Source organism: Stegodyphus dumicola, chromosome X2 (genome assembly GCF_044657685.1).
Source record: "Stegodyphus dumicola isolate Sdum_Otavi_A_Nest chromosome X2, ASM4465768v1".
In the NCBI taxonomy this organism is placed as follows: Eukaryota; Metazoa; Arthropoda; class Arachnida; order Araneae; family Eresidae; genus Stegodyphus; species Stegodyphus dumicola.
This window is the reverse complement of record NC_140781.1, coordinates 111,445,853-111,471,791: the sequence shown is the minus strand read 5'-3', so window position 1 is coordinate 111,471,791 and position 25,939 is coordinate 111,445,853. Positions and strand designations below refer to the sequence as shown.

At 32.1% G+C, this 25,939-nt stretch overlaps 1 protein-coding gene across 1 annotated transcript in view; it reads left to right on the top strand.

Moving 5' to 3' along the window:
- The window catches only part of LOC118202434 (histone H2A.V-like), a 33,602-nt gene extending 11,167 nt beyond the window's left edge, over positions 1–22,435 (top strand). Inside the window, exons 3-4 of the mRNA XM_085809423.1 lie at positions 4,755–4,868; positions 22,148–22,435. Coding sequence (XP_085665549.1) covers positions 4,755–4,868; positions 22,148–22,345 — 312 coding nt within the window. The 3' untranslated portion in view covers positions 22,346–22,435. The remainder of the gene's footprint in view (positions 1–4,754; positions 4,869–22,147) is intronic.
- Positions 22,436–25,939: the final 3,504 nt, after the last annotated feature.

Here is a 25,939-nt window from a genome sequence, read left to right as displayed (position 1 = left end):
TTTACATAGACGTTCTTTGGTTAGAATAACCTCCATGTATGGTACACACGAGGTTTGGTGAAATGATGAGCAGTAAATGTGTTATTTTGGTCTTTGCGACAATTTTCAAAATCGTGCCAAGGCCTTACTGTATACTAGAATTTTACCGCAAAATTTTTTTTAACCTTTTTTTTTTCCTTTTTAATAAATACCTTATTTGTCATTTTGCAGTAAAATAAAAAAATAGTAATCGGTCATCTAGGCTAACCATGTATTATAACTATATTCACTAAAATATCGTTGATTATTCTAATTCAATTTTTAAGTAATTATCTTTATGTTATTCATTCCCGGATGTATAGTTAATGTTAAATTTATTTATTAGTAGTAAATAATATTTCCAAATTTCAGGAAATTTTCTCTAACATAATCCTGAAATTAATTCTAGCAGTATGATGACATACCATCATGAAATTTAATGCACATATTTTTTCCTCATCTATGCTGCGAAATAAATATAAAATACCTCAATTTATTAAAAAAAATAGTATTAAATAGATTTCTTTCTTTCATTTAGCTGCAGAATGTCTGGAAAAAAAAAAAAAAAAAAAAAAAAAAAAAAAGCCTTATTTTATTTCAAATTGGGCAGATTCTAATCTCAATCTTCAGTGGAGAAAACAACTCCTAATATAATTATATTTGTGTTTTCAAGTGTTAAGGTGCCTTTTAAGAAGACACCTCACACAAATTAATTTACCTGAAATCTAACCTAACTGTCTAACATTGCGTTGTGATTTATAAGGACCGGATTAACTTCGTGTTGAACTGGTGATGATCATGAATAATAATTATCTTAAATTTTATTAAGTTTCTTAAGAGGAAAAGTAAACAAAATTATCAAACAAAGTATACCAAGAATAATTAAGAATAAATGTCCCCTGGGTTTTAGTCAATAATTAAGTGAATTTGCTACACAACAGAAGTAATACCATAATAAATTAACCTCTTAGCACAGCCAACGTGCATCACACGGATAGACTGGAATTTCCTTGAAACACACCTTGGAAACCTGGAAAAGTCAGGGAATTTCATTCTCCTGTTTGAGTGGCAACCTTGTTGGATATTTAGCTGTGTCCTGCTGGAGTTGGTGAAATTCTGTGTAGCATAATGTTGAAATTGATAACATTGCATTTAATGCATTACTAGTTTCTGGACATATGCAAATAGTAGTATAATAAATGAAAAATTATTGAATATTTTGAGATGTTTGGAAGAAAGCAGTTGACTTGCAATTATGTGTAATGAATAATTATCTATACTGGCTACGAAAAGATTCATTAATTTTAAGTGTGTGACAAATATGAAGTTGGTAGACTTCAGAAAATTTTGGGTTATTTTAGATAATGTAATTGAATTATGTAGAATCATCTGTTAACTTTTTAAAGTTTATGTTGTAGTAGTACAAAGCTGCTTAAAATAAATATTGAAATTCATGAGCCACATCATTATAACTGTACTAGATCAAAAATATTTTCTGTGAGACAACCCCAGAGAAAATATTTAATTTTTATTTATATTGTGTATGTTTCTAAAAGTTAAAGAACATTAATCATCATTTGCTTTAATGATTGCAATCACCCATGCACTGTGCAAACGTGGAATATGTTGCTCCATAATATAGAGTTGTTTCAAGAGGCTGGAATGTGATGAAATAGTTGTTTACTGTGCCAAGTCCACTTAAAAGCACTGTTAGCATGCTGTGGATGTAATGAAGTTCCAAGAGGATCTTAATGATCATTAATTAAAATTACTTCAACTTTTCAAAGAAATCATTGATGAAATGAGGTCGCTAAAGCTACCAGTTTCAGATGTCATTCCAAAAACAGAAACTTTAAGTCAATACTTATCTTTTCTCGGTAAGAAACCATCAAACATTAGAAGTGGCTAAAACAGTCTTCTTCTCTTTAATAATAAAAATTAAAAAAATTAATTCTACTCAAAATTCCCTTAAATAAAACCTCGATCATTATATGTCTTAGAGACATTGCATTTTTTATATTGTGCTTTTTTTTAAGGAGCATATTTCCTAAATATGAATAGAGACAAAGGGTAAAATGTCAAAACATGAATATTTGTGTTATTTAAAACATTTTTTTGGTGCTTCTGTGTTATCTACCCACAAAGTCGCCAGCCATTGGCAACTACTTCCCAACCTACACATGAAAAACAGAAGCCATTTTTAAAAAGTATCAGTGAGGTGAAAATTATATATAACAGTAACAAAGTAACAAAATTAAAAAGTTGAAAAAGTCAATAATAAAAGAGTAAAAATTATATAAAACAAATGACCATGACAAAACGCTAAAAATTTCTTTAAACATTGACAAATTAACTAAAAAAACACAACAAACGTGCAATAAAACACTTAACTTTATATTTTCTTGGTCTATGTGCACAGCAACCTGTTTCAACTTAAAGGAGAGATTTTTTTACAGAATTCTTGTTATTGCAGACCAAACTAGCACTGCTCTTCATGTACAGATAGACTTGTTACAATTCTCGCCATTGTATGCCAACTTGGCACTGCTCTCCATGTAGACATTGACCTGTTTTAACTTAAAAATCAGAATTGCTTTTCTTTGGAAAAACAAATTATTTTCATACTAGACACGCATACTTCTCGCAGATAATTGCATCAATCAATAGTTGTATTCAGAGACATACTAAGACAAGAATGATAAAAGTTCCCAGATTTATATTTTTCAGTCTAGAAATGAATAAAACAAACAGCTGGTGTGATAGATATTTGGCTATTCTCAAACTGATTTCTTACTCGCATTTGAACTTTTTGCTGGCAATCTTTAACAGTGCATTTTCATATAATTTAATCATTTGCTTCATGAAAATTCCCAAATGTAGCCTATTACATGGTGGCTTAATGTGCATGCAACCATTTATGGGTTGCCAGATAAAATTGGGTTGCCTGCTTTGGTGACATAGTGTTTTGCCCAATGATTCTTCTCACTGCTTGGCGGATAATGTGAAAGTACCTAATTTTTTTAAAAAATAGAAGTATGTGTCTGACCACTGGTGTCAAAAATAAAAGGCCAGTAAAGACTTTTATAGACATAGTATGTAATGAGAGACTATTTTCAAAAGCAGGTTTACTTAATGAAAAGAGATGTAACTGATTTTGACCGGAAACATAACAATCTTGTTATGTTAACACTTCTTTATTGAAGTGTATGTAACATTGAAACATTTTTTTTTTACTTTGTCAAATCAAAAATTTTAGAAAAGAGGTTTTTTTTTTTTTTTTTTTTTTTTTGATAAATGTGCTTTTCGATTAGAAGAGACTTTGTGTAAAATTTGAAGTAACTCAAAAAGCAGCCTTATGTTAATGCTGATCTTGGATGAAAGTACCGATTTTGAGAGTGGTCAGACACAGGTCCCTTTTCTTCGGGAACAAAATTTGCAAGTTTCACCATGTATTTTTTTCAGAAGAGTAGTCATGAATAATAACTTTCAAAAGTTATCTCTCAGATTTTAAACTTTTATCTTTGTATGCTTCTTGAAGAGCCTTAACTGGACATTAATATTTTCACATCTTTTGTTTAAAGTAATTACATCTGAAGATGTAAAATGCCAATGTAGTGTTGGAAAGGCAACTATAATTAAGTATGAAATGTAATGATAATAATAATAATATAATGAAATATCCATAGGTGATTTAGTTCTATAAGATGGGCTTGCTAAATATATAATCTATACTTAATAAACAATGTAAAACTGAAAATAGGTATAAAGCTAACGAGAAACTTTAATGTGAAACGAGAGGAGTGCAACTTTCTAGTCTCCCCCCTTTGAAGTAGAGATCGTAATAACTGGTGTTTTGGTATTAATTGTATCTTTTGGAATGTGTGCTGGAGCCGATACGTGGGGACATGAAGCTGTTAATTCCCAGATTTCTTCAACTTACTCCACTGTTCGCTTTTGATGCAATGGAATCAATGATGCAATGGAAGTGTTTCATTGCAGTGACACCGCCGCATTCATCAGTCAACTAATGGATGGCGAAATCTATAGTATGTTGCTAAATTCAGAAAATATCACTACAGATAGTGAAGAAAATGTCAGAGGGCTTGCAGAGAATTTAAAAAAAAAAAAAAAAAAGATTGACATTGTAGTGGTAATTCTTGACGCAATAAATTGCAGGATTTGAACCATGGAATTTTGTAACTTAACAAGAAATTATGTCTATGTATAGAATTAAAGAAAATGTATTACCACAAAAAAGGGAAGCAAGTGAAACAACTTGCATTGAAAGAAAGGTTTAAAGCAAATAAATATTGAGTGTTTTTAGGTATTGGTTCTCATAAGGTCAAGAATGCTTCATTAATTTCATCACTATTTCACACTTTTAATTTTCTGATTTCTTCATGTAATTTTACTAAATTTAAACTGCTAATTTAATATGCAGAAAAATCTCAAATCTCGAATTGCCGAAGTCCGAATGAGTTTGTGTCTTAGACTTTATACCATATTCTGAAGTGATTAGAACTGGCTGGCAAAAGTACATATTTACCATTTTGCAAAGTGTCTAAATTAACAGCATTGATCTTTACTTATACTATAGTTCTTTCACAAAATAGCTTGAGATTACTCATCTTGATTGGTTTTCTTTGTTACTTATTCTAAATTATTATAGCCAGTCACTAAAATTATTTTTCATTGAATATCTTTCGCAAAAACATTAAATTGTATATCTTTTCTAGTTCCCTGTGGGTCGTATACACAGACATTTAAAGCATCGTACTACAAGCCATGGTCGAGTTGGTGCTACTGCAGCTGTGTATAGTGCTGCTATTCTTGAATATCTAACAGCTGAAGTAAGTAAAATGCATTGTAGCTGTATTATTTGTGGTTTCATAAAACAATTTCTAGTGATATCTTGCTATACATTTGCAGCTTTGTAAAAACCGTTATCTATTGATGTCTTATTATATACTGGTAATCAGAATTAAAGGATAATGACAGAAATAAATCGTGACTGATACTTAATTAATAGAAATTTGTATAAAAGCATTAGCTAACATAAATTGCAGTGTTTGGCAGTTGATTATTCACAAAATATTGAAATTAAAACAAAATTTATGGAATTGGGAAATGATAGAAATATTAAGTCGCCTCTTGTGGAAAACACTTTTTAATATGGTGAATGGTTGGTTACCTTGATGAGCTATACATCCCTCACATCTTGGTTTGATAAACTTTACCAAAGTGTTGATCAAGTCATGTGAAATTGCTTGCCACCTTTCTAAATGTGCACTTTTCAACTTCTGGAGGATCTGGGGAGGAATTTGATGCGCTAAAATTCAGAGCCCTAAGGCATCCTACACATGCTCAATGAGTTTCAAGTCAGGTGAGTAAGGTGGCCAACCCATTTGGATGATATCTTCTATTTGCAAGTATTCAGACACCACATTTGCTCAATGAGGCTGAGTATTATCATCCATTAGCAAAAACTCTTAGGCCAACAGCACCCCTAAACAGTAACTTGGGTTTCTAGTACTTTGTCCACATATCTGCGAGTGGTTACACAACCTCCTTGAATATACTCATCCAGAAACAGAAACTAAATCAAGTTCCATTACTGCAAGCACGAACAGGCCGTTTGAAACTCTGAAATATGCTTGATTTCAAGTATCGTTCCACAGTCTTTACTAGAGCTGCATACCATTTACATATTATTGTTTAGAACACAGTTTTGGTTCATCAGCATTCTAATCACACCCAAAGGCAAAGCCCTAATTCAACACATATAAAATAATTCAATCCACATCCCACTTCTGATAAATATATGTGTAAATAATAAATTAATTAGAAGATATTTTAATGAAGACAAACAATAACATTAAACATTTAGAAGAAAAAGTAATTATTCATAGTTTTTTACAGAAGCAGCACCTCTGCTTTTGCATTTCTCTGTTATTGATGTCTGAAAGGTGCTTCTCCTAATTTATGGCTTTCAAAAGAGCTCGTAATGGAAAGGATGACATCACTTCTATATTACATCATGGCTGCTGGATATACATGGTTTCAAGCGACCGGCACCACATATACAAGATTGGAGAAAGCATATGCTCTGAGCAGTAAATTTGCATAGTTGCTTAGTTTTAATAATGTTGTATGGACTAAGTGTAATAGTTATTAATTTTGGCATATAATATAAAAGAAAATTATATTAATAAATTTGACAAATATAACTTTACATTTCAGTAGTTGTATTTGGTGCTTTTAGCGAAATACTTATGAAAAAAATTAAAAGTATAGTATGCAAAAGAAAGACAATTTTTTATGGAATTAACTTATAGGTGTAAAACATTGAATATTAATTATAGCTTGACAGTGCTGACAGATGGAAGGAGAAAATTAGCAATTCATTGGGATATATTACCTATTACTCTTGCAGTACTTTGAAGCTTTTCAGTTTTGTCATTTAGTTTAAGCACCACTGCTCTCCTAATTTGTATACATATCCAGTTAGATTTAAATCTGAAGACTGAATCACTGTATTGTTTTCTGTAGTTTTCTAGCAAGGTCCTAATGAATTTGCTTATATGATCTGAGTTGATATGAGAGTGCAGAATGCATTAACATCGAACATTTGAATGTGCAGTGTCTCTGTATTTTCATCTATATGATCCTTGTTTCTATCAGAAGAGTAATTCATGTGCAGAGAAACATTGCCATATCACATATTTCTAGATGAAATCAAGTATTTTATATTACGTAGTGTGTCTGAAAATTTCTAGACTCATTAAGAAAAGATTTTATCTTTTAGATACTTTTATAGAAGCTGATTTTTCAATTTTGCTCTTTTCATTTTAGAGAATAGAAAATAGTAACAAAAATGCCAAATATGGTGAATAGGAAAATGATTAGTAAAAGTTAAACGCGGGAGCAGAAGCTTGATGATAATTTCATCAAAGAGGCAATAAATATCCATAACCTTATTGTGTCTTTTCTGGCTTAATGTGACCCTTCAGAGGTAGGATCTATAACTTCAGACTATAAAGCAGGGATTGTCAAACTATGCCTAAAATCATAGATTTATATTTACATTCTTTTAAATGCAGTAAAGCAATTTTTTAACAGAAAAGAAAGTTTGAAATAAATTAATGAGAATTTAGTATTTTATGTATAATAAATGTGATTACATATGAATAAATAATTCTTGTTTCTGCTGATGTATTATGTTCCTATGATATACAAATATGAAATTATTGTATGGTGTAAGTAAGCACTTTAATCTTATTTTATCTTTTTTTATCATTGAGTTATCAGTTATTCTTTGTTTTTTCTAAAGATAGGACCAGTGGATATTCAAAACATTTGAAATCCCAAAATTCAATTTTTTTAAAATCTTTTAAATACTAAGAACATTATATAACTCAAAATGCTGGGAGTATTAGTTTTATTGACCCTTAGTAGAAGTGTTCATCCATTAAAAAAACTAAATTATTGTTGCAATTACTAATGAGTCCTTCATGTTTACAGCATGCCATGATATACATATGCTGCATCCAATCCATTATTTAAAATTTAACTGTTCAGAAAATGAATCTCAAGAGTCAGAAGTTTAATTGTGCATTTCATTTGTATTGTTTTAATTAATAAATAGATTTGCATTATAAAAACTTTTCTCAGATTTTTGATTAAGTGCAAATTTTAAATTTTGCTTTATTGAAAAACTTAATATCAAGTAAAAGGATTTGAGGATCTGGATTAAAAGTCTATATAAATTTATAGCTGTATCTAACAAATTTGAGATGCATCAGCATAATCTTATGTGTATAGGTCATTTAAAAAATAATGTCCTGCAAAGTGTGTAGTGCAGTTAGAAGGAAATTTGTGCCTGCAACATTCGAGTTCATGAAATCTCAGATCAGAACAATCAAACAAAGCTTCTTGAGTTAAAGTGTAACTAAATAAACTACTAATCATGATAATTTTCTGATGAATCGTGGAAGATTTGGTGTAAAGTAATTATAAATGTCCATGTTGTCAATGGGATGCCAATATTAACGAATATTATTCTGAAATCTGATCTTCAAAATGTTATAGGAAAACTAATCTTTTTATGTTAATGTCAACAAAATGATTCCATAAAACTTACAGATTGCATAAGAATAAAGAAGTCTTATGTCATTAAATGTCTGGCATTTCATGAAGAGTTTATATTGTTGCATTCTACAGTTTCATGGATTTGGAGTGATCGATGACAACACTTGATGAAGAATCAAAACAGAATTCACTTACCAGTAATACACAGGACAGCTCTGAAGACACGTTTACAGTCGAAAAACTACGAGAAACACACTGAAACAATTAGCAACACAGCCTTCAGACTATAACGTTGGAGACAGCATTACAACAAAACACTAAATACAGGTCCTGACTCGGTTGATCACTCTTTGAGCTCAATACACTCGAGATACTCTTCACGATAAAACTTGATACACTCGACGATGCACTACTATATATTGCTACTCGACAGGGTTTATCTAGCTTTTGAGAACATTCTGGGCCAAATCAGTACGAATTCGTTCTAGAATGTTCTCCATCTGTCTGTGGCAATTTTGTCCCAAATGGCAGATTTTTTGCTAAGTCTGGCAACCCTGCCTCCTCTTGCCATTTTCTGGCAACCCTAAACCCTTTTTGCAGAGAAGCTATGTTACCACAGCTAGGCATTTCGTAACACTTCCCCCTTCCAAGGACTACACATCCTGGGCAGAAGCCAAATTTGATATAAACAAAAGGTAATAAAACAAACAATAAGGTAAGTAAAAAACAATATTTACACTAATTACAAGTTATATAAACAACCACATAACAATTTTAAATTAAAGTTCAGAATGAATTTTGGTCTCAGACTTTTCATTAAGTTATATCTGGGTTAATACTCTTTCACTGCAGTTGTTAGATTATTTCTGTTTTGCATATCACAATCTGAAGATTCAGTTCTTTCAGACTTTTCATCCACAGCAAGATCTGAAACAGTTTGCTCACCACTCTCTTGTTTATTCGCATCATGTGTACAGTTCACCTTGATAATTTTAGCAGTTGGTATATGCTTATTTACCTCTATTTCCTGAAAGCCAGTCCTGATGTTTGCATCAGATTTACAAATAGAATCTGATCTTTACAGACAAAAGTATCCTGGTTTAAAATCATGTTTGTGTCTGTACAAATTGTATTATTAGACACAAACTTAGTTTGAGAAGTGGTTACATTTTCTTGCAATACTGGAACATTCTGCTTAAGCTGTACATCTGCTTCTCCCATCTCTGCATCACACGAATTTTCAGATGGTTCAATACTTGTTAACTGCAACTTTGTAACTTCATTATCAGTTTCTACAAACTTAACAGTTGCATTTTCACTTTCTTCCACTTCTGCTTCAGGCACTTGAGAAACAAAAGCTTCTTTCCCCGTCTTTTATTTTTTCATGTTTCGATTCTTTTTAATTCTGTTAGATGTTTCATCCATCATTTCTTGATCTTTCTCAGACACTTCACCAGTTATTTCCGTTATTTCTTTATCGTTTGATTCCTCAGATGCCACTTCTGTCAATTTTAGCATCTTTTTTTTTATGGCTACAGTTTTTTCTGTAAGCTCTACTTTTACGTGTTGAAGTTGCTCTTGTCCGGCTTCCATCTCAGCCCTCTTCATATCCGGCTTTTACAGCTGTTGAGAAGTTTGTGAACTTCATATCCTTCACCATGGCTTTCTCCTGTAGGTGGATCACTGGCATTCACTTGCAAACCCTACTCCCAACAGCACTTATTGCATTCTACGGGTTTGTGTATTTGGAGTGATCAATGACAACACTTCTTGAAGAAGTAAAACACAATGTATTTGCCAGTATTTCACAAGAGAGTTCCAAAGACATATTGAAAACTACTATAAACATGTTGAAACAATCAGCAACACAGCCTTGTGGCTTCAGGCTATAATAGTGAAGACAGCTTCATGGGAAAACAGTAAATAAAGCTCCTGACTCGTTTGATCGCTTTCTGAGCTCAACAACACTCAAGATACTCTTCACAATCAAACTCAAGATGCACTACTATATATTGCTACTCCGCATACAGGCAGGGTTTATATAGCTTTTGGCCTGCCTTCGAGAAATTCTGGGCCAAACTGTAAGAATTCGTTCTAGAATGTTCATCTATGGCATATCGTCAATTTTGTCGCCAAATGGACGATTTTGCGCCAAATCCGGCACCTCTAAACTGTGGAGAAGCTATCTTACCACAGCTGGATATTTCGTAACAATATTAAAAGAATTCTGTTGGTACATAGTGTATGTTATATTCTATATTTCTGGTTTGTTTTCTCTTATACTCGTAAGTTGTATCACTATAATATATCAGTATAAGCTTGATTGATATTGGACCACCTGTGTTTGCCACTCAAAAATCTTACAGCCAATTTTAAATAGATTTGCGTTTGTGGTTTGCATTTCTTTAAGAAATCCTTTATTAATCCTTGGTAACCCTTTACAGCAGGACAGCTTGTATGCATTTATATTATTTGCTGTTTGGTTTGAAGTGAAAACCAGTGCCCATCTATTTGAATTTTGTAAAGTATATGCTGTTTTAAAGTGATTAATGTTGTAATAGTTTGTAATATATTACAACTGTGGAAAAGCAAAGGTTGTTCTTCAAAACAAAGTTTACATTGAAAAATTTCATAATGCAATGAAAGTTTGTGTGTTTGTGATAACGGTGGATCGTAGTAGTTTTCCCAATAGGCTGCCCAATTTTATAAATCCCATATATTTATATATATGGGAATAATCAATATTTATATAGGAAAACAGAAAATAAGCAATGTGTAAAGAAATGTTGCAAGCTATAGCAGTTTCACCTGCACATTTTGACAGAAGATTTGTAGGGAGAAAAAAGGAATTCTTACTGTATTAATGCCATTGTAGTGAAATAATGATTTGATGGTGAAAGATTTGTCTTAAAAAATCATTTCGGTTATGAATTAGAGATTTTGAATCAGAGTTGAAATTTCCATCAATAGCTCAAAGCTCAGTCTGTAACCATGAAAACTTAAAATATGTACAATTTAGGCAGGAATGTAGCCATAGCTTTTGTTTCCCCTCTCAATGCATGCCACAAAATTTATAAATTCAAAACCACATATTAGGGAAATCATAAAAATTCTGTGTTTGTTTTTTAAACAAAATTTTAACATACTGAAGTGTTATTTTGCTTTTAGCAAAACCACCCATGATATTCTAGGAATTTGTTTCTTTACTGTAGTTGCTCTTTTGCAGACAGTGCAGAGAGATTTCTTAAATGCAAGGTGTTTTTTTAAGGTCTTAAATGTTTCTTGATTGATTTATATATAGAAAATTTGCTTTTGAAACAGCTAATACTCAAACAATTATGAAGAAAATTCACAGCATTATTTGGAATTGAATTATAATAAACTTCAAAAATTCAAAGTGACTATTCTTCCATTTCTCCCCAAGCAGTAACAGAAATAAAACTTTTTGTTCCAGTATTTCTGTGTCAGTTAGAACTTTTTTATTTATGTCACTGTGGTTGTAATTTGACATTTGTATTTTCCTTCAAAGTTTTGTTGCAGTAAGGAAGACATACAGCCTGAGTAAAAACTTTAAGGCCAGTAAAATTTTTTGAGAAAATGTAAAATGAAATAAAAGGGATTCAAGTAATATTAATTATTAAAGTTCATTGATAAGAAATAAATGCTTTAAACATAATTTGTAACTACATAATTATGAGAAACGTGGTTATTTACAAAGTTAGTATTTCTGCCTGAGTAAAAACTTTATGGCCACCAGTCATTTTTTAAAAATAAATATAATCGTGTAATTACCATTGCAGAGTTGCCAACTCTCCCGATTTAGGCGGGAGACTCCTGATTTTCGACGATCTCCTGCCAACCCGATTTACAATATATTTCTCCTGACTTTTTCTTATTCTTAAGATTTCTCACGATTTTTATGGAACTTGGCTTAATGCTCTGTTATATGAACAAAAAAAAAAAAAAGTTATTTGGATGTTCTTTAGTTATTTCGTTCAATTTGTCCCGAGTTGTGTGAGTGCACGTGCCTTCGGGAAATAGTTTTAGAAATTATCATCTTTTGTTATGTCTGCGAGAAAGGTGAAATACTCGTGTACGTTTCAAAAATCGTGCACAGTTAACTTTCCTTCCATTATTTCCTCAAGGAAATGTAATAAATTTGCGATGTGTACCGCCTGTCGTTGCGATTTTTCAATTTAGCAATGTGGAAGGGCGGATGTTCTCAAACATGTGCGAACACAAAAACACAAGGATAACATAAGTTGTTTTTTAAAAAAACGAAAAATTAAATTTTTCTTCGGAAACAAAGGACCAAAAAGTTATTAATGCAGAATGTCTGTTCTCTGCCTTTTTACTGGAATACAACCTGCCACTGAATGCATCGGATCACGCTGCAGCTTTATTTAGAAAAATGTTTCCCGATAGTGAAATTCCTAAGAAATACTCAAGTACAAGAACCAAAACAGGTGCAATTGTTAAAGAAATGGGTTTGAAAAATAAATCTCCAGTTATTGATTGCACTAAAACAGCTCCATTCTGCCTCTCTACAGATGGAAGCAATAATACCGATTCAAAACTCTATCCAATTGTTGTTTCTTTTTTTAACCCAGAGTCTTCAGAAATTGAGTGCAGTTTACTTTCTGTCCCCACTTTAGAAGGACATTTGACAGGCTTTAATATACTTTAAAAGAAAATGCAAGCCCTCTGGATAATTGCTTAGCACTTGGTGTCGATAATGCACCAGTATTGGTAGGCTTGAAGACTGGTGTTGCAGGCATCTTAAGAAAGGAAAATTCAGATTTGTGGATTATGAAGTACACCTGTCACCTCTTAAATCTAGCAGCTGAAAAAGGGGCAGCTTCTTTACCAATAAATGTGGATGAACACATTGTTGATATTTATTATTATCTTGAAAGGAGTTCCAAAAGGAAGGAAAAATTGAAACAGTTCCAACAGCTGCATAACAGCAGTTTACAATTAGAAAACTTGAATGAAGTAATAAAATCAGCTAGGATTGACACCCAGTGGAGTTTAATTGGAAAACTGAAAGGCGCTGATGGAATTTTAAAATATAGTGAACTGTCTAGAATTGTGTTGGCCATCTTGACTGTTCCCCACAGTAATGCAGAGTGTGAGAGGATTTTCAGTGTTGTTGCGTAAACGAGGACTAAATTTAGATCTAATGTTAGTGATGACACATTAGAAAAACTTTTATTAGCAAAAGCAGGCCTATGTGGCAATTGCTGTGAACAAAATTAGGAAGTTCCTTTCTTAAAGAAAGCAAAATCTGCCACTGTTTATAACATTTGTACGAAAACTGATTAAAGTGTCTTTTTTTTTTTTTTTTTTTTTTTTTTTTTTTTTTCTCAAACGATGCGAGTAATAAAAATGTTTTTTTATGTGTAAGGTATTTTTGTGTTGCTTGCATTTAAGAATTAGTTACTATTTAAAGTTAATTCATTATTAAAAACTATATTTTTATCATTTAAAAGTATTTTTAACATTGTGAAAAATCTCCCGATTTCGTAAAAACATCTCCTGATTTTTGAGTGTCATAGGTTGGCAAGTATGCCATTGCAACTACTAGCTTGTAACAACGCTGCAATTTTCAGATTTGTCATACGTTTCTTCGAAGTATTGGTGATCTTTGTGAAGATGGCGAAGGGTAAGAAGTTAACTGATTGTGAAAGAGGAGAGATCGAAGCTTTGTCTTCAACAGGAATGAATAGTCATGCTATTGCGATAAGGATAGGAAGATCAATGACTGTAGTCAACAATTTTTTAAAATTGAAAGACAATTATGGTAAAAAGAATACTGGGGGAAGACCTAAAGCTTTGTCCTCGTGTGATGAAAGAAGAGTTTGCCAACTTGTATCTACTGGAAAGTACTCAACCAGGAAACTGATTCCGACGACAGGTTTGATAGTTTGTCAAAAAACGATTTATAGCAGAATTAGAAGGTCTGGAAGGTTCACTTATACAGCAAACAGGCTTCGTACGCATTTCTGCACACGGAAATTAAGTACTTTTAAGGGCCATTAATGAAAAAATTAAGGACCTGTGAGCAAATGGGATTTGAATAAATTCAATTAAAAATATTATCTATGCCTGAATTTCACTTTTGTAATTCCTAAGTAGTATGCATTATTACTAAACGTGAATTAACATAATTATTAATAAGTTTGAGGATAAAATAAACTTTATTCAATTTATCAAGTAGCATTAAGTATTTTAAACTTATAATAGTTGGTCATATTTAAAAGAAGATAAGTGACATTAACGTTTTAGTAACAGTTAGCTTTATGTTGATTTTTTTTTTAATGTCTCATTTTGTCACATACGTGGTTAGTCTAGAGGTTCAGTAAATAGCAGGTAGATTTTATGTCAAACGGCATAGGTTAAAATGAGAAGTAAGATCATAATCAGCATGATTCATAACAAAAGACTGAATGCTATCACCGCTGCTGCTTGTCTAGAGCGAGACCTGCTGATTAGAACAAACCTGAAAAGCCTGATGTAGGCACGGTTGGAGAGTGCTGAAAGTTAGTCAGGCTCTGTTTGATGCAGTTAGTGTCGTAGCTTCATGTAAAGTTCCAGGGGTTGTAACCCAGTTAATATACTTTAAGGTTCCAGTAAGTCATTAAAGCACCAGAGGTGATAAGTTGTTTTGTATTATTTTAAGTCTCAGTAGATGCAAAGAATAAGTTTTACTTGAATTTTTACATTTTTGAATTTTATCTTGTGACCACAGTGATTATTAATGAAATGCAATAACTTGCTTTAATATGTAGAGATAATTTTTAAGGATAAGCAGTTAGTTATAAATAATTAAATTAGGTAGTTTGATAACCTTAGTCATTATGGATTTACATGACCACTATTAAATTTTATTTTTTAACAATATTTGTTAAAAAAAGTCCTATTAAAATGAAAATCAAATAAATTAATCTAATTGATTATTAAACAATATTAGGATACACATTAAAAGCTACAAAACATAAATATTACAAAACAATGTTTTGTAACAAAATGTTACAATATGTTTTGTAACAACAACACTCAACAAAATATTTATCGTTATTTTAATTTGAAGCCTTCCCAGAAATTTTGGCTAGTTTATATCGATTTCCTTCACTTTAAGCACTTTTCTAACAATTAAAGATGTATCTCAATATGCATATCAATGCTCTTGATAGTCTTTGCGTGCTTTATCTCCTAACTTGTCAACCTCTCCACAATGTAGCTATGAGGGTTTACTTGATCTGGTAAAAGTTAAATAGTCCAAAACCTCCGACAGACATGAAGCATATTACCACTATGTCTGAAAGTAACTACAATATCAGAGAAAGGTTTAAATAAGCCTCTTATTTAAAAAGAACTTAGAACATAAAGGCATGTTGATGCTAAAAAATCAATTACAGCTCACAGTGACGTAATTGAACAAGAACAGTCAAATTTAAACTAATAATCTGGACTAGTGGTCAAAGATTATACAATTTAATTTTATTTGGCTCAGTAACTCCATCATATGAGGAAATAGAAATGGGAAATTAGAGTAAAGGCTGAACTCATAAACAATTGGGTAATTTAAATAATAATAACTGCACATATCTTTGGAGAATAATTTTCTTTATGTATTCAATTTCTTTCTTCAACACGTTTCCTTTTCATTTTAGAATTTTTGGATTTAATTAAGGATTTCTGTTATTCTAAAAAACACTAAATGCATTTAGAATGTACAGAAAAAGCAGCTAAATTGATTTCTTTAGTAATATGAACATTTAGAAGAAATTTGAAATATATATGGTAAAGGCCAGTTACAGAGCTGATGTGGCAGAATTTTTAGAATTTAGTGACACACCGAACAACAAAATCTAGAAATGTCAAAACTTTTAGAATTTAGAGCAGGCATTGGAAGCAGAATTTAGAAAGGCACTAGGCAGCAGAGTTTAGGATCCACAGAGATTGCATCAGATGAGAAAATGCCTATTTCCAGCTACGTGTAATGATGCATTAAGGCATATTAGATGAATCTTTTAAATTGTAAGTTTTCAATTTATTTATTAATAAAAAAAATTACTATCTATAATGCCTGTCCATGTGATAAGATTAGAAGCATTTTTGATATTTTCCATGCTTGGTGTCTAGTGAAAAGTAGAGAAAATAAAGAGAAGATAAACATGTTAAGATTCTAGTATCAGAAGTAAAACATTTAAACATTATGTTTTCATTGTTCTTCCAGACGTTCTCCAAAATGTAAGAAATTCATCACAAACTTTCTGTAAAATACATCGATTACATGTTGATACCATGGAGACATTTTTCATTTTGTCACATATTTCTCGAATCTTCTAGAATTGTTGGTCTATAAATCTGCCTTCAAATCCTTCTAAACTTTCCAAGCTGCAATGTCTAAAATCCTAAAGAAAAATTACCCCTACCATTTCTGTAACAGCAAAAAGCCAGAAATACTTTGGAAAAAATGGGGGGGGGGAGTGTAAAATTAATTTCATAGAGAAAACTGATGCACATTCTGAGAATTTTGAATATTCTGAGACAATTACAGGGGAAAAACTCTTACTATGAAAAATTTAAAATTACATAGCTAATTTTGCTTTTGCTAAGAGCTGTTTCGTAAATTGTACTTTATAGCATTATACGTTCTTTATTTTTCAGATTTAAAATATTGTATAAGAAGATGCCAAAATGTAACTTTATAATATGATAACGAAAAATAAAAATGTTTTATTTTAATGTTATTTTTTAAATATAATTTCAATATATTACCATTATTTTAATGAAGTTGATCAAAGTTACGATTTTTTTCGAAAAATTCTCAGATCTCAGAATTAAAAATTTTCTATAGAAACTGATCTTAAAATCGGCAAAATTGGAAGTACTCTTTCTTTGCCAAATTTAGAACCATTTAATACCAATTCACATCCCCAAAAGCGAAAAGGTTTTAAAAGTTTTTTATTAGAAAAAATGAAATTCGAAATGCTTATGTTTCACTTCTTGCATACACGTCAGTGAATCGCCAAAAATATTCCTCCAAAATGCTAATTCCCACTCAAAACAGACAAAGATTTCAGGTGATTAAAATGAAGTACCTTCTGCTGATTTTGGGCAAAATTAAAGACTTTTAAGGACCAAAAATCTATTCCAAAAAATCTAAGGACTCTTAAGGACCCGTACGAACCCTGAGCAAAATTGGCTAGAGCATTTTGAACTTTGGCCAGAAAGTCATGACCCTGGGACAACCAACGGATAGAAATTATTTTTTCTGATGAAAAAAAAAATGGAATTTGGATGGACCAGATGGCTGGAATTTTTACTGGCATGATATAAGAAATGAAAAAGAAATATTCTCCAAGTGCCAATTAGGTGGAGGGTCTGTTATGACTTGGGGCTGTTTTGATTACAATGGTGTGTGCTCAATTGCATTCATTTCAGGTAGAATGAATTCACAAGGATACCAAAATGTCCTAACAAATCATCTTTTGCCAAATGCTGAATGTCTTGCTGGAGAAAATTGGAAATATCAGGAAGACAATGCATCGATCCATTCAAGTAACAGCACAAAAAATTGGTTCCGAGTCAGCAATGTTGAAACTGTGAAATGGCCAGCTAGATCACCTGACCTCAACCCAATCGAACACAACTTAGCAAAAAAAGTTTATGCAAATGGGAGACATTTTACATCAACAATAGAGCTGAAATCTACTATCGAAGATGAATGGTATAAAACCGACCCCACCCTTAGTCGAAAATTTGTTTCATCCATGAAAACAAGAATATTTAAAGTAATTCGAAGAAACGGCTTCTACACAACCCTCTAAGAATTTGTAATTTTTTTCTTAGATATTATTTTCTATGTTGGCCTTAAAGTTCTTACTCAGGCTCAAATATTCATCTGTGTGTTCTGTAATATTTTCTAATAATGAAATATTTACAAATTAAATTTTCTACTTTTAAGTTTTTACTCAGGCTTTAGCAAAGAATATACATAGCAAAATATTGTTGTTGAAATGTCTTTGTAATAATTTTTAAAACAATTTTCTCCTTTATTCAACTTTGTATGGCCCTTCAGCACCTCGTTCTTCACCTCACTAATGATGTAAGTGGTACGTTTGACCTGGTGTCAAATCTGAAAGCATATTTGTGTTTTATATGTAACGTAGCGTATACAGCATTATATTTATGAACACAATGATGTGAAGTACAAGCCAAGTGCCTGTTTTTATATCCTTTATGGAAAACTTCAGCCATCCACAGATACCCTTTCCCTTAAGCAGATAATTGCAGTGAGCATTGCTGTAATCAATGAATCACATTCCTCCTTTCTTCTCTGAAGAGCCATATGACTAACCCATCTATTGTTCACATGCAGGGTTCGTACAGTCCTTAAAAGTTCTTAAATTTTTCAAAAATGATTTTTGGTCCTTAAAAGTTCTTAATTTTGGTCAAAATGAATAAACGGTCCTTAATTTTGCTCATTTGACATTTTTTATCATTTCTAATGATTGCCATTCTAAGTGTGAATTGTGATTTCTCATGAATATGGAATTAAAATTACACAGCTCTTAACCAATCTGAAGTATCGGGTGTCTGATTGGCTATTTACCCAATCTTTCGAAACAGGTGTTATCCATAAATTTAGGCAGATTGTGATGAAAGCATGAAGCCGGAAGCATGAAGGCAAAAGTGATGATGAAGGTGCTCGAGGAAAAAAAAAGGGGGGTTATTCTGAAAATATTTGCCAAAATTAGAACAATCCCAACCTGGAAGGCCACAACCCCTCCGACACCAATAGGAACGAGATGCCTAGAAAGTGCATTTTCAATAAACTGTGGCTTCATCAAGCTGACTACAAAGACTGGATATTGATGGATGACAATCCTTATAAAGCTAAATGTGGTCTTTGAAACAAATTGAAATTTCTAGAATGGGAGAGTCAGCATTGAAAATTCACATGAAAGCTAAGTTTCGTTTTATCATTTCAGTTTCTTTTTACACGGTTTTGCTTACCTTAATTTCTGTGTTTGTTTGAATTAAGCCATAAATTAATTTTTGATCACCTTCTACGGAGTTTATTCTCTTTTGCACATATATGAATGGGATATCGGGATTATGAGTTTATTTCTACAGAGGGTCTGTTATCGATTTCCCGAGAAACCTGTTGGCTCCATTTTAATTTTAAGTCGCCAAGGGCAAATTCGGTAACGCTAGCCGAAAAAAAGTGAAGTTCGGAAATACGTTTTGAAGCTTCAATAGAAAATTAGGAATTTGGAATTCCTATGCACAAGGTATCCATTGCATAAGGGATTTGGCTACTTTTGGTGAATTTATGATGAGCAGTAAACAGGACATATACGATGAGTAGTTAAACGGGTCATTTTGGTGTTGGCGATAATTTTCAAAATTGCGCCAAGGCTGTACCGTAAACTAGAATTTTACCAAGTATTTTTATAAAAGGAATACTGCTTTCAGAAGAATGTTATTGAATTTTAATATCGCATCAGGTATCGAAATAGTTGGTCGATATAAAATTTCATTGTGATAATGATTGAAATTGTCTTTGTTATTAAGCTAATTTCACCTATTTATAAACAGAAATTAAAATAAAAGCTAAATCCTGAGTAAAAAGTCAGTGTTGAAATGATAAGGAAAAAATAAAAGAAACGGATAAAAGAAATGTATCTTTTATTGTATAGTTCATTATTCTAGTATCTTTCAGAAAACCAAAGAAATAAATTGTATGTTTACAAATCTGTTATTTTAATTTGCAAAATATTCTTACATTGCAATTATAATAGTAGTTGACTGTGTTTAAACAAATATCAAATAAGTTAAATAATAATCATGTAAATCTCTAAAATATCTGTAGCTGTTATTAGTGTAAAATACACTTATACATGATTTTCAAGAAATTATGTTCTTAATTTAATGTTATCTACTTCAAAACTTGCAGGGAGTTAGTTTAATTTTCAAAATTGTTTTATGTTAAGTATTAAATTGAGTTTAATAATAGTGCATAATACATACTTCTGTTAGTTTCTTAAATGAATAATTGCTTTTTATTCTATTGTATTCTTTTTTTTTTTTGTGCTGATAGGTCCTTAATTTTTTCTTTGATGGTCCTTAATTTTCATGTAAGGAAGTGTGTACGAACCCTGACATGAAATGTGGTGCCATTGGGAGTGGACATAGAGCACCTTCCCCTTTAACTATGTTATTGGTGTATGTTATAGGTGAAGTAAATGATCTTTGCTTAGGATTATTAATGAATCATTGCAAAAGCTGGAGTGTAGCATATTACTGAGCGGTTGTGAAAATTATGCAAAATTATAAAAAAATATCTGACTATCTCAGAGATGGACAAATCATTTTGAATGCATATTTGTACATGAGAAGTTAGTGATACATCTGCAAGTCCAATACATGTAGGAAATTTTGCCAGAATGTGTATGGAAGAGTCTACTGGCCAGAAGGCATTATTCCTGTGTGAAAGATGTTTCTTCCACAGTGACCCACGGCACTCAGAGCCTAAATACGAGTAGCATCCTGCAAGGAACTGCAAATCATCTGAGAAGCAGACGGATTACATAAAAGGTCTGTAAGGAAAAACTACCTAAAATAAAATAGAATATATTACTTTTCAAATTGCCTTTGGGCCCTATGAGTGGCTGAGTAGATAAGACTGCTGAATACTGGTAGTTAGTTCACTTGGTAAATGGACTGGTTACATGGTTCTTCCCATGTGTAATATGAATACAAACACACAAGCCAAGTCCTCCATTTCCCAAGGCAGATAAATTTTTGTGCTTTCCCATATTCAGTTAACATATATATAACTTTCATATTTGTTAGGTAATATGGCTGCACAGAAAGAAGTATTTGCCATTTTTTACTGTGATTACTGCATGGTGGATAGTTTGAAATCAATTAAATTATTACATACCTAATGTAGTTTAAATTAAGTTATTGATAAAGAAATGCGTAAGTGAACAGTTTGCTACAAAATGCAGTTTAAAAAAAAAAATATTGCAAAGCAGTTGCATTTAAGAGGCCAAAAGATAACATAAATCTTGCAAATTTAGCTGTGGCTGCTCCTATATCATGTACTGCCTTTCTTCAAACCAGTTTCCTGCAGTGGAATATATATATATATTAAAAAAAAATCAGTTTTCATCACTAATAATGATTTTGTTAAAAAATTCTGGATTACTATCTGCTATTTTAGTGAAATTATTTTGCTTTTCAGATATCAATTACAAAAATTCAAACAAAGTTTCTGTTTAAAGAAAACTTGTGTTAGTAACCATTATTGCTAGTTCGTTAAACCTTTGTAGAAGGACCATAAGATTGAAATTTTCAGACTATCTAATATTGCTTCTAAACAGATTGAGTAGGTCTTTATTTGGGGGAAAACAAAAAGTAAGGTACTGCTATCTTGGATTTCAAACTTTCTTGCCCTTTGATTCATTGCATCAGTTCAGTTATCTTAGAGAAATGCTAGTTGAAAGTCATGTATTGTTGAAAGAGTTGCAGTTTTCATACAGCAAAGCGTTTACTTCTGTATAACATGTATAAAATATGTATGGCTTTGTGAAGGAAACAACTTTTAAACTATTTTAACTAATTTACACGTAACAAATTTGATATTATGGATTTCATTCTGGAAACTCAACTGATAACCCTAGTTTTAACATCTGTATATGCAATTTTGGTAAATAGATCAGAAATTTTTAAATTGAGAAATAAGAATTTCATATTTTAAGGTTATATCAGATTGTTTCTTTTTATATATTGTTTCCAGCCTAAAGACTTCATGATGTCTAAAGCAAAAATTGTTACTCTTATCAGGAATAGGATAAATACCTATATTAAAAGTATACGTTGGCAAATTTTTGTCAAATTAAAAATGCATTGAATTTATTTCTTGTAAAAGGATTGCTGATAAAAATATATTTAATAATTGTTATACAAACTAAGTTAATTCAATTGATAATTTTAATAGCATTGTTATATTAATTTATAGGTTTTGGAATTAGCAGGAAATGCAAGTAAAGATTTAAAAGTGAAGAGAATCACCCCTCGGCATCTTCAGTTAGCTATTCGTGGTGATGAAGAACTTGATTCACTTATTAAAGCAACAATAGCAGGTGGTGGTGTCATTCCACATATCCACAAATCTCTTATAGGAAAGAAGGGTACAACAGCACCTAAAACTCCATAAGTTTTTTTCAGAAAATGCTTGTCATTATCATTTATATCAAAATCATATATCACTGAATATTTTTCAATAAATCTTTTGCAAATTTTTTTATTCATGTTTTTTTCCCCCTTAATGACCGAGTTAATAAATCTAAGCAGATTATAAAATAACCCTTTCACAGCTGAATATATATTTTATTTCTGTGAAAAGAAATTGTGTGTTGATTGAATTTGAAGTTACAAATTGAGGTACTTGCACATTACTGTGACTGCCTCAGCAGATGGCGTCAAATTTTCAGAATGTGCAAAACACTGGCAACCATGCTCGTAACATTCTTTCGGTCAAGCAGTGTTTTCATATGCATTTTTTGAACAAAACTTTGTATTTTTATCTCAGTTTTGATATATGCATTTGTGAAATTTCTGTAATGGAAGAAACAATGGAAAAATGGTTAAGTTGCTAGCACTTTACTGATTTTGTGCAACTGGTGTTTTGAAGATAAACAGCACTGTGAGCAGGGAGGCGGGTAATTTTTGGAAGGATTTTGCAAAAAATATTATATTTTTTACTATAACATATTTATTAAAATATGTGTTTTCTTTCAATATGTTAAATATTTTGCCAAGTTACGATAATGATAGTTTGGAAAATTTTGTAAAATATTGCAAAAACCACCCACTTGCACCTATTTCATCTTTAAAAAAATGAAGTTTGTTGGTTTGATAAGTCATTATAGAACAGTTACAGGTAAAATAATAAAATTTTCCTTTTAAAAAAGTTTGACAGAAAAACAATTATAGAAAATAACTGATATGTAAACATACATTATGTAAATTTTAAACATAAAATACCGAGTGGTTATAATTAAACTTCCTCTATAAAGCGCCATCCTACAACGCAAACGGGTGAACGATACAAGATGCGCTCATGGAATTTCGAAAAAGAAAATTTAGTTCCAAAATGTCCACCAGAGGGTATTTTTTTGGGAAAACGTGAAATTTAACATAATAAACGACCAAAATGGAATACAGAAATAACATTAATTAAGAATTATCAGTAATATAAAGCAAAACCAGGAAAAGCTGTCAATTGGAGAAAAATGTTGAGATTTGCATGATTGGGAAGAAGAAGAAGCTTTATGCAAAACAGGCTAGGGTACAAAACGTTTGCAGGTGTCGCCATGTTTTAAGTCGATGTTTCTGGTTGTACTACTGACAGTCTCTTTAGTTGAATGTGCGTTATTGTGAAGCTGTTTTACATAAACAAGGGGAATGCTTCTGCTGCAGTTAGTGAATTTTGTCGTAGAAAGAACCTACAGCGTGGACCAATTTCTACTAAAGGTATATGGGCCATGATTAAGAGATTTGAAGAGACTGAAATTGCGAGTTCAACCAGGAAGAAGCCGTAAACGTGTCACAACTTGTTGATGCCACCAAGACAGCTGTTGACGCAGAGTCGCAGACATTAAGTGTTTGGGGGCAGTAGCATGCATGCACTTTCTCAACAGATGGGCTGAAAAGTATTCAGAAACATAATGCACTACTTCCCATTCCGCCATACCCATGAGTTGCTTGATAAGGACAAACAAGCCAAGTCTCTCTCATTTGCAGTCAGTTTTCTCAACAGAATGACTGTTGATCTGTCATGGCCTTGGAATATTCTGTGAAGTGACGAGGCTCATTTCTACCTCAATGGGACAGTTCGACACACAAAATTGCCGCATTTGGGCTAAGGAAAATCAACAGATCCACACTGAAATCCTCTTAGTTTCCAAAGGTCTGGTGTGGATTCATGGTGACATTCATCCTTGGACCATTCTTTGAGTAAATCGGTGAACGTGGGCGTGTCACATGTTCTGTTATGGGTCGTTGGTACCATGACATGTTGCAGACATTTGTTGAGCCATAACTACAGCAAAGATGGGTCCTTACATCGACCATTTTCATGCAGGATGGTGCCCCCCCACATGTCTGGGTCCATGAAGGCACTATTGCTCCAACACTTCACAGAGGAACGTGTTATTAGTTGCTCATTTCCTAATAAATGGCCACCACGTCTGCGTGATTTCCAGTTATGGGGCTATTTAAAAATTCTGATATATCGTGGAGGTGTTGAATGACTTAAAGAACAATAATGCTTCATGTGCCTAGCCTCACAACTGATCAGTTACAGTCTGCTGTTGAACACACTGTCCATAGAGTTGAAATTTTGCTGGTGAATAAGGGTGGTCACATGGAGCACCTTTCTCTAACTGCTCCTCTTGTAGAATTTCGTCCTAATCCGTTCTTGTTTCTTCAAACTGAATTGTTTTTGTTTCTCTCTTACCTTTACTTAATGCGGTTCGATGGTAAGGTGAGTAGAAACTTGTTTCTGTATTGGTGATTTATTATGTTAAATTTCATGTTTTCCCTGAAAAGGTGCCCCTGGTGGACATTTTGGAAATACAGTTTTTTTTTTAAATTCCATGAGCGCACATCTCGTGTATAGCAAACTTTGTTGCATTCTGTTTACCCGTTTGTGCTGTAGAGGAAGTTTAAACCCAGTATTTTAAAAATAATAAAATGGTGGCAACATTGTCAGTGTTATTTCCATGAGATTGTTTCCCTTAAAGCAAATGGTATATATTGTACACACAATGACTTATTTGTTCTGTGACACATAACATTTGGGAAAAAGACGATGGCTATTGTACAAAATAGATCAACTAAAAACATATGTCTAAATATATTCATGTTCCAGGTCCTTACAAAGAGCAGGCAAACTAACACGCCAATTCATTTAATCCGTCCGGTCACGTGTAATTTTTCCAGAATTAACTGTAGATACAGAGGCTGCACATTTTTCAGGCGATTTTAACACAGAGACCAGATGACAGCTTAGGATATAGTCTGGTTTGGTTATGTCAAAGCACTCGAGGGCTATCTGCCTAAAGGATAGGATGCCTTCATGGAGGATTTTCTAAGGGAAACTTTCTCGGATATACATGTTATATATGAGGAAAACCATAAAAATGTCCATGTGACCAGGACTGAACTACTACTGTTCAGCAACTTCACCACTAGTAGGCCTCACAACTTAGAAAAAGAACCTTTATGCATATTTCTTGAAGTTTAGCAAACTTGGCTCTTTTGCAGTAATTTCAAAATTTTAGTTAGTCCTCATCTTTGGACATTGGCACATGATAAAAATAAATCTTCTGTTATCTTAGGTTTTAGAGATCAAACACCATTACATAACTTTAAAATCTGCAGCATCCTTAATATAAAATGCCCCATTTTTTTTCCATTTCACAAGGAATGAAGTTTATTTTGTGATCATGTGAATGTAGGTTTGATTTTTGCAATGTAAAGTGTTAACCACCGTTGTTATTTACTTAGTATTGAGACCAGAGAAATGCAAGTTAAAATTTTTAATTATTAAAGATTTTTAAAATCCTAAAAATTCATTTGCATTGTTTAAACTTTTGAAACATGGCTGCAAAAATAAAGGCCAGATAAGGACTTATGAATGCAATGTAAATGTTACCAAGCACACTGCGTAGTATTGTTATTAAAGATATAAATATATAACTGGATGAAGCTCAAATGTTAAATAATTGCACATAAATTATTCAAA